General features: G+C 35.6%; 1 protein-coding gene across 3 annotated transcripts; it reads left to right on the top strand.

The window, feature by feature from the left end:
- Positions 1–2638: 2638 nt before the first annotated feature.
- On the top strand, positions 2639–9072 carry LOC113710434 (uncharacterized). Of its 3 annotated transcripts, XM_072065595.1 has the most exons (3): positions 2639–3008; positions 3312–3418; positions 7781–9072. In XM_072065595.1, exon 3 carries the CDS (start codon positions 7908–7910, stop codon positions 8823–8825), a length of 918 nt encoding a protein of 305 aa, XP_071921696.1. In that variant the 5' UTR covers positions 2639–3008; positions 3312–3418; positions 7781–7907; the 3' UTR covers positions 8826–9072. The 3 variants fall into 3 exon arrangements, with proteins under 3 accessions (XP_071921696.1, XP_071921695.1, XP_071921694.1); XM_072065594.1 differs by lacking the exon at positions 3312–3418 and having other exon boundaries at positions 7791–9072; XM_072065593.1 differs by lacking the exon at positions 3312–3418.
- The last annotated feature ends 246 nt before the right edge of the window (positions 9073–9318 follow it).

Raw genomic sequence — 9318 nt, 5'->3', positions numbered from 1 at the left:
AAAAGGTCAAAGTTCCTTGTATGAGGTAAACAAGTATCATAGCAAGAATAAGGAAAAAAAAAGAGAGTAAAATTATTTAATATTCTATAATAGATTTCAAGGTAATTAAGCCAAATTCGTGCATAATTTAATCCTATTTTGGCATCTAAAAATTGATGATATCAAATATTGAAAATGGAATGAGCATTCCATTCTAACTTGCATATCAAACATTGTAATGAAAATGTTTCTTTCGTTTTATTCTTGCTACAAAGGCATTTTGGTTGAAAAAACTTTTCATTGTGGGCATTCCGACATAAAGAGCCATTTAATTTCTACGCAAAATTTGAGTGAATGTTTGATCACTTAAATTGCTGAATATTTGAACTAGTGTAACATTTATTGTTCTCTCAAAAATTATTGGTTCACATAGCCACACACTTTCATACACACACACACAAAGTCTCTTTCTCCCTCTCTCACATACACATACACATTTTTCACAGTTCAATTTGTTTACCAAATGGGATGATCTAGTTTCATCAGGTCTCTGATTTTCATAGTACACACATACATATAAATATATAAATAAATAAATACACACACACACACACTTGAATACATAAATAAATACATATGAATATTTTTTTTTTTGGTTTTTGGTTCCTTCAAAGTATTTGGAGGAATATTCTGAAATGTGGCGCCAAAAGTTTATAAATTTCCTGACTCCAAAATATGGTTCATCACTTGTTACTTTCTTTTTGGTATCTTTAAAATTTTTTTCAGTTGGGGAAGGATGAGACATAGGGAGTAGGGAAGGAACAGAGATATTTGAATATAAAATCTCTAATTCTTGAAATCTCAACTTTAGCTATTGGACCAAAGTCTCGTCGAATTATATTCTTGTCAGCAAAAATCAAAATTAGTGCACTTCCTTAGCCTGAAGAGAATAATGCATGAGGTGCATGTTTCATTTAACTAGTTAAAAAAAATATATCTACAGCTAAATGCAATTCATAATCGTCAAAGCCCCTGAACAATAAAACACATTGAAATTAATAGAACAAAGCTCTAAAAATATTTAAGGATACGCAAAAATATATCAAGTACTTTGTCATTACAAACAGAAAATGATAACCATTAAAAACCAATTACATAAGGGATTGGGGCAAGTTTTATCTAGTTATTGTACTTTTACATAATTTGGTATACAACAACAAAATATTGCCGTATTAGAGAAAAGAATTAGTGCAAACAAATAAAAAAAATATTCAAGTACAACAACACATTTTGATTGTACACTAGATACTTAAACAACAACATTAGCTAGATGTAACCACGCAAAGCACAATTATATTGGTCCAAGACTACGAGGTCCATTACATATGATAGGAGTAATAAATGACTTCTTGTACAGTTAGCTAAGAGGAAAGTACAAACCTAAAAAAAATAAAAACATCAATTAGTGATAGTCACTAGCGCAATTAATGACCATTTATAAACAGCAGTAGGTAGGAAGACAATTTTAAGCATGTTTTATTGACTCATTCTTTTATTTTTTATTTTTTGTCAAAGTTACCGACTAATATAGGCCTGTTAACGGTTCGGGTCTGGATCTGGTTCCAGATTCGTATCGGACCGTTAAATTTTTTCGGGTACGGGATCATATAATTCCGTTATTCAGATTCGGATCCGAACTCATTTAATCTAACAAAAAAATGGGTTGAATATGGAATATAGTATTTCGATCTGTATCCAATCCGAACCTGTTTAAATAAATAAATATATACATATATATATATGAAAGTAGTTATTTTAATCAGAATTATTTCTCACTCCTATGTGACATGCCTAATTAAAGAGAATTAACGGGTTATGAATCACTTGCGTTTTACCTATATTAAATCTTATTTGGATTATATTATATGTTTAAAAATTATCTCTTATTTTAAAATAACTTTAAAAAATAACTATTCTTATCTTAATGATATTGCTTTAAAAAAATCTAATCTTATGTTAATGATTCTATTTTCTATCAAATTATTACATATAGAACTATACTAAAACCTTTTTCAAATCATAATTATTAAAAATCTTACATATCCCAAATTACTTCCTTTCACTACTATACCGTTGATTAGTATTCAAATTGTTCATATTTCTTCCCTGAATTTTGAATTAATTTAGGATAAAAAAGAGAATTAACTGTTACACTGATAGATTTGCCAATATTGTTGGAAACTGAATATTTATCAATGAAGAAAAATGAATTGCTGGATTTTTTTCTACTTAATTAAATATGAATATATAGTTATAGATTTATGATTATTATAAAAATTTAAATTATCTAAAAGAGTATTTGTAAAAAAATAATATCTATCAAGTTTTTGATATGAGGCACATGATTTGATATATACTATCATATCATAGTGACAAGGATGTAAACAAATTTTTAAAAATTAGTAAATAATTGTACCTTTAAAATATATTAATTTTTTAAATTTAAAATAAATGAATATATAGGATTGTTGTTAATTTTTGTATTTAAATTATTTATATTTGTATAAATTCAGAATAAATAAAAAAAATCATGCTAAGACACGAACAAAATTCTAGTTAATAATTAAAAAAATATATACTAGCAAAACAATAATACTATTCCCAAATTTTCCGATCCCTAATAGTCTAATACCCCAATTTAGCTACACCCCCGCACATCCCTCGTTCCCTCTCACTATCTCCTCTTTCACTCCGCCTCCACCAGTCCGGCGTGAGATGAAATCCCTCACTCCAGTCCGCCGTGAAACGGGCAAGCTTCCAAGACGAAACCCCTCACTCTATCTCTTTCTCGTGCAAGTAAGCCATTTCTGAGCTTCCGCCAGATTGTCCGCTATTTCCGTTGATTGTCGAAGCCACAGCAGCGATTAGCGAGGCCGCCGGCGACACTATTTCTGTCTCTCACGGTTGCAGCTACAAAGAAGCATATTTTCCAGCTCTTCCAGCGGCCCAGCTCTCTCTCTCTCTCACGGGTAATTTTTTTTTTTAAAATTTGTCAATACCCTAAAAGTTTCTGAAAATCCATTCTAGTAGATGGGGAATGCGTGTGTGGTATTTTTTGTGTTTTCATGGTGTTATTGTGTCTTTAAAATTCATGTTTTGGGGAAAAAAAATAAACTTTACTTATTTGTACTGCCTACTAATCCCACCGCTTAAATCTTGACTTGTCCGAAGAAAGCGAAAACTCGATTCCCAGTTCCACTTTCTCGTGCAAATAACGAACAGATCCATTCAATTAAAGAAAATTACAGTAGTATATTCTTTTTCTTGAACAGCAATCACTATACAGTAGGACAGTAATAAGGAAGACTCTTCTTCTCGTCCTAACTCCTAAAGGGCTTTGTGGATTCTCTGTCTTTCTCTGTCTCTATGGCTTTTTTTGGTGAGTCTATCACACTGCTTCTTTGATCTTCTTCTTGTCTGTTTACTGGCTTGCTTGTTTCTGTGATTTCTTAATTCTTTTTGTTGTTGTTGCAAAGTTAAAAGGTCCTTAATTAAAGTAAACGTTGATAATGGGGATGTGGCGTCGAAGAAGTTCTACGGAGGATAAGGATGTCAGGGATTAGAGGTAGGAAGACGCGATGTCGGGATTAGAGGATAAAGGTTTTTTGTTTCAACTTCACTTGTATTGTATTGGTGTTCTTTTCTTTCGCTATTGGTAGATTGTAGTAATAATAAAATACAAACTGCAAGATTAAAACCTCTTCTTGTTTTGCTCAAGCAGCGAAGTAGTTTTGCTTTTTTTGTTTGGATTTTGGTAGTATTTGAAAGGGTTGGGGTTGTGGAGGAGGAAATATTTCAGGATGCAGGTTAATAAGTGAAAGATAATAAATTAATAATATATATATGTATGTATGTGGATAATAGTCTGTAATGGGGATGGGGGTGGTGGGATTATTATTATTATGGGAATATAAGAAGCAGTTTATTGGAGAAGTTTGTAAGGAGCGTGGTAGCAGTAGCAGTAGGATTATTTGCAGAATTTTATAAAGATTTGTTGGTGTTGGGGTGGGGATTGTGTTCTTATTAGTAGCTTGTAAAAAAAAAAATTGTCACAAATTTATATAGTATTAGTAGTAGTAGTGTTTTGATTGGGGGAGTGGAGTGGACGGCGAGCAGCATAGCCACGTAGAGAAAAAGGGAATTGGAGTCAGAGTACATAGTAGTGTTTGTTGCAAAGTTAGGTGTCCTTTGATCCTTTTCGGTCTGATGAGTCACTCATTTGAGTAATCGTGAGTCAGTGAAATGTTTTGCATTGAAGTCTAGGAAATTGGACCCCTTGTAGAGCTGGATGATGGCTCAATCTAATTAAAGGACCTCTAGAAGGAAGCTTTAATGGTTTTTTTTTTTTCGGTTTTCCTTTTTTTTTGTTTTGTTGGGGGGGGGGGGGGGGCTGGGTGGACAAAGATTTGCACAACATTGATAAAAGATTCAAATGCAAGAATGACTTCTAAATTTTGAAGTGTTATGCAGAATGAATGAATTCAAATGCAAGAATGGATAGGTCAAACCCATGCCATCTTAAAGTGTTCATTTTTTCCCCTACCATCTTGAAGTGTTCCCATCCCCTGAAATATTTATATAGAAAAGAAAAAAAATGAGTGGCTGTTTGTCATATTATCTTCGCATGGTAGATTGATCTCGGTTTCATAAAAATATTTTCCTATGCATATGGCTAGACTAGAATTACACATTGCAACTGTATTATTATTTCATTTTAAGAATCCACAACTTAACCATAAATAAAGCTGAGATAAAATATATTAGACCTAGGCCTTATCCTATCAATCTTACAACAAAGCACAAAATATTTACGAGTAAATTTTGTTGCTAGACATGAGCCATTTAGTGAAGTTTTGTAGGGTTGCTCCATCTGCCCTGTAGTGCTTTTGAGTAAAATCAAGCAAATCTAACCATCTGAAATTTGGGTACTTCCTTGATGCCTGTCTCTCTACAAGATCTTCTGGAGGTTTTATTAGTTTGTCTTCTCTAGGACACACAAAATATGCTAGTGATATCTTCTCTTTGTACCTGTTGACGATGGCTCAATGTAAGTAACTCTTGAATTCTCCATTTGATATTGCCTGCATGAGCCAAATTAGACCAATAATTGATGTACAATTGGCTGCTTAGGAATTGGTTAATTTCACTGCTGGAAGAGTGATGTTAGTGCATGCAAAAACTATAGACAGTTGTTCTTTTGACAATAACTTTTATTGGTCCAAAAATAACCTTCTTATTGGCCTTTAATTTAAGAATAACGTGTTGGTTCAAAGCAAGTCGAGGTCTGATTTGGGGACAGTTTCAAGACCCATTACGGCCCTTCAAAAAACTTTATAGGAGAGGAGTTAGTTTCATTCTCTCTAAAACTTTCGATACAACAGTTTCTCTCCCTACATTTTCTTTCTTCACAAATTACATTATTGGCCTTTTTTTACAAGTCATTCCTAGAATATTATTGGTTACCACCTACTTTAAATAGTTGCCATTTTTTTTACTATCAACAACTTTTGCACAAATCTTTGTACACTTGAAATTTCTCAATTCCTGTAAAGGACACATGATCAGTTTTGATTGCAATGATATACGTGTTTTTGGGGGTTCTTGGACAAATTTCATAGTTTTAGTTTCTATGCTATGACAATACAAGGTATTACGTGAGGGTATCTACTATTAATTATAGCTACTATTTTATCACCAAGATTGGGCACCCTAACTGTGACTCACTAACTCAACTTTGCACCCTTAACCATACTTAAGCTTTGTACTGACTCTTATATTAGCCTTCTGAGTTTCAAATAAGATTCTTTGCCCTCTGAAGTCTTTTACCTGTAATGGTTAACAATATTTAGAAAACATGTTGAGGAAATGCACTTTTTTTTTGGTAGAACAACTGTCATCTTTTTAATCAAATTTTGTGTATTATTATGTACGTATCAAAATCCTATGAAGTCTGATTTGAAAGTGTTAAAACATACAAAACGCATATTGATTAACAAATCCTCTAAATTGGGCTTCTCATCATCATTCTAATGATTAAATTCTTCTTTTATGTGCTAATAAATAGCAATAACTGAGCTTCTGACTAGAGACAATTAGGATCAAAGCATGAATTCCTCCAGGGATTTTGTCAACTTATTTCTTGTTCTACCACATAGGCTTCCCTTGACAGACAGGAAGATTACCCCAACTTATTCTATAATCTATCAGAAACGAGAATTCTAGTTCAGGTTTTAGACCAAGAATTCTAGTTCCGGTTTTAGAACAAGGATTCTTGACTTTGGTTCTACTATAAACCAATGTTTAAGCTATTAATGCCAACCTCTCGATAGACACATCAATCATCCTTGCCGTCCATATATGCATACTAATTTAATTACCTTTTCTTGATGATGCTGAGTGTGATGTACCTGAAACATCTTCTTAAACTCAGATTAGTTCTCCAATTATTGTAGCCTCAATTTTGCTATCTTTGACCTTCTTCATAAAAATGGAATCACTAGATCAAAAGTTGCTTTACCAAGAAACAGAGAGACAAGTAGCAGACCATCAGATGTACCAAAGATCTCACTTCTACAGACACGTGTCCACAGGTCCATCCCCTAAAAGAACCTGTAATATAAATTTCCTGTAATATAAATTTTATTTTCTCTGATTGATGAGGCTTTGTTTCTACTTAAACCTAGCATAAGAGTGCTCTCTAACTTGGTGAAGGTTTTTGAATTCCATACCCATCTATTCTGTTCAGTAATAGGGCATTTTCTGTTTCTTTTGCAAGAACCTATTGAGGTAAGTAACAAGGGTCGTGTGATCTTCATCATCAGATTCTGAAATAGGTTATTCTTGTAGATGGCAGTAGTAGATGCAGAAGCCTTAAGCATTCCACTTATTTCTACAAAATTGTTCTGTTTATCTCATCTTCCATCTTTTTCCATCTTTTTCCAATGCTTCTATACTTCTATATTGGAAATTAGAATCCATTAAAAACAGAGGGGGAGGAACGAACACTAAACAGGCAACACACTTTGTGTGAGAGTCAAGTTTCCTTCAATTAATTCCACTTTTATTGCACCTGTAGTTAAATCACACCTGTAGTTAAACTTGTAGTTGATTCCTGCATAGCACCTCAAATTTCAAATTTGACACTTTAATTGCACCTAAAGTGTTTAGTTGTTCAATTAAATGCAATCATTGTTAAACTTGTAGTTGATTCCTGCATAGCACCTCAAATTTTAAATTGACACTTTAATTGCACCCTAAAGTGTTTTAGTTGTTCCAATTAAATGCAATTGTTGATACTAATAAAGAACTTATTGAATCATATTTTATATATTTTAATTGCACCCTAAAGTGTTTTTGTTGTTCCAACTAAATACAATTGTTGATACTATTAAAGAACTTATAGAATCATATTTTATATTTCTTGTTAAAGGATATTTCCCCCCTTTTCTTGACAAATCTAGCTTAATTTCATTTCTTTTCTTCTAACCAATCCTAATTTCATTTCTTTTCTTCTCACCAATAATTTTGACAAATGATTTATTATTTTTGAATAATTAGTTCATACATTTGCATTTGGTGAGCACCCTTGCACAGCATGCACCCGATTGGTTTTTCTAGTTGGGAGATGATTTGAGTATTAGCTTCCATTATGCCTATGATTACTTCAGCTAGTTGAGAGAAACTAGAAATCAGTTTCATTATTTTCTCACCACTGCACTGGTCTAATACACTAATAAATTAGGTCTAAACAGTAGCAGCAGTCTCCGCCTCCTCCTCCACCAGTTGAGGGCTAAGGCTTTTATCTCTCCATCATCTGTGGGGGAGAGGATCCGAAGAAGAAGGGGCAGGCACAAATCACATCATCGACAATGGCAGGTCTACTCTACCACGTGTTCTCATCCTCGGCTCTGCTCTCCTTGGGACTCTACCATCTCATCTGCACCACCAAGAACCACCTCAAGTCTCCCCGAGATTACACCGCCAGACCCTACCACCCTCTCCCCAACGGCGCCCACCGCCTCCTCCGCCATCTCCAGCTCTACCTCCTCATCCTTTGCCTTCTCGTCGCCTTCACCCACCAAACCCTCATTTCCTCCGATTCCGACCCCCTCCTCAAGGGCCGCACCCCCGTCCACCGCTTCACCTCCCTCCAGTCCGCAGCCGTCCTCTTCCTCTTCCTCCTCCTCGCCCTCACCCTCCTCCTGTCTGAGTCCACCCCTCTCCTCCCATCCTTACCTCCAGATCTCTTCTTCGGCCTCGCCTCTGCCATCTTCTTCCTCCACTACTCCATCTCCTCAGCCTCTGCCTCTGTCCAGACCTCCGATCTCCAGGCTGAGTGCGACCGTGTCTCCGCCCGGGTCTCTTCCCTCTCCTCCCTCCTCTGCCTCATCCTCGCCTGCCACCCGAGGCTCTTTTTTGCCGATGCCGGCCTTGCCGCCTCCCTCTGCCTCCAGGGCCTCTGGGTCCTGCAGACGGGCCTCTCCCTCCATGTTGACGCCTTCATCCCGGAGGGCTGCCACAAGCTCCTCGACGTGGTCAGTGGCGTCGAGGGCTCTACCAAGTGTGATCTCGAGGACTCCAAGCTGAGGGCCGTGGCCATCCTAGATCTCGTGTTCGTGGTCCACGTATTCTTTGTGCTTCTCATCCTCACGGTCACCTACGCCGCAGTCGCCAAGACACTAGGCTTGGGGGGAATTAGGGGATTCGGCTCTTACGAGGTCTTGCCTACCGTGGACTTGAATCACAATCACATTCAAATGAAGGCTATGTCAGGAACGCAGGCCTGACCGGCGTTGGAAGAATGTATACATAGCACCATTGGATATACTAGTACCAATTCCCACCCAAAAAAAAAAAAAGAAGAAGAAAAGGGCAGGGTTAGTGTTCCAGCAACCTCCACCTCCTTTTCCTTCGTCTTTTTCTCCTGTCATGACAAACACCTTTGTAATTCTTGGAACTTCTCTTTGTTGGTTCGTAGTAAATTTTTGCTTGCCTTAAGCTTGAAAAAAAAAGTTTCATTATTTTCCTTCAAAAGTTTCAATAGTTTCATTATTTTCTTTTAAAAGTTTTCAATTTTTTCGGCTTCAGTTTCTAATATCTCAAATATGTATTACCATCAAAAGAGCCATCTATTAAAAAAAAAATAAAAAATCAAAGGAGCAATCTAATGAAAATCTAAAACTAGTGCCATTGTTGTGGGACTAATGAATTTCTAGTAGCATATGTTGTCGTACTTGTGATTCAATCAATTTTTTTTACCACATTGATGATTGGAATAAG

This window comes from Coffea arabica, chromosome 9e (genome assembly GCF_036785885.1).
Source record: "Coffea arabica cultivar ET-39 chromosome 9e, Coffea Arabica ET-39 HiFi, whole genome shotgun sequence".
NCBI classification, from domain to species: Eukaryota; Viridiplantae; Streptophyta; class Magnoliopsida; order Gentianales; family Rubiaceae; genus Coffea; species Coffea arabica.
The sequence above is the reverse complement of the archived record's forward strand: the minus strand, read 5'-3'. Positions and strand labels throughout refer to the sequence as shown.

What these genes read in the sequence shown, in the direction of transcription:
- LOC113710434 (XM_072065594.1), top strand. Translation starts at nt 7,908, where the DNA reads ATGGCAGGTCTACTCTACCACGTGTTCTCATCCTCGGCTCTGCTCTCC.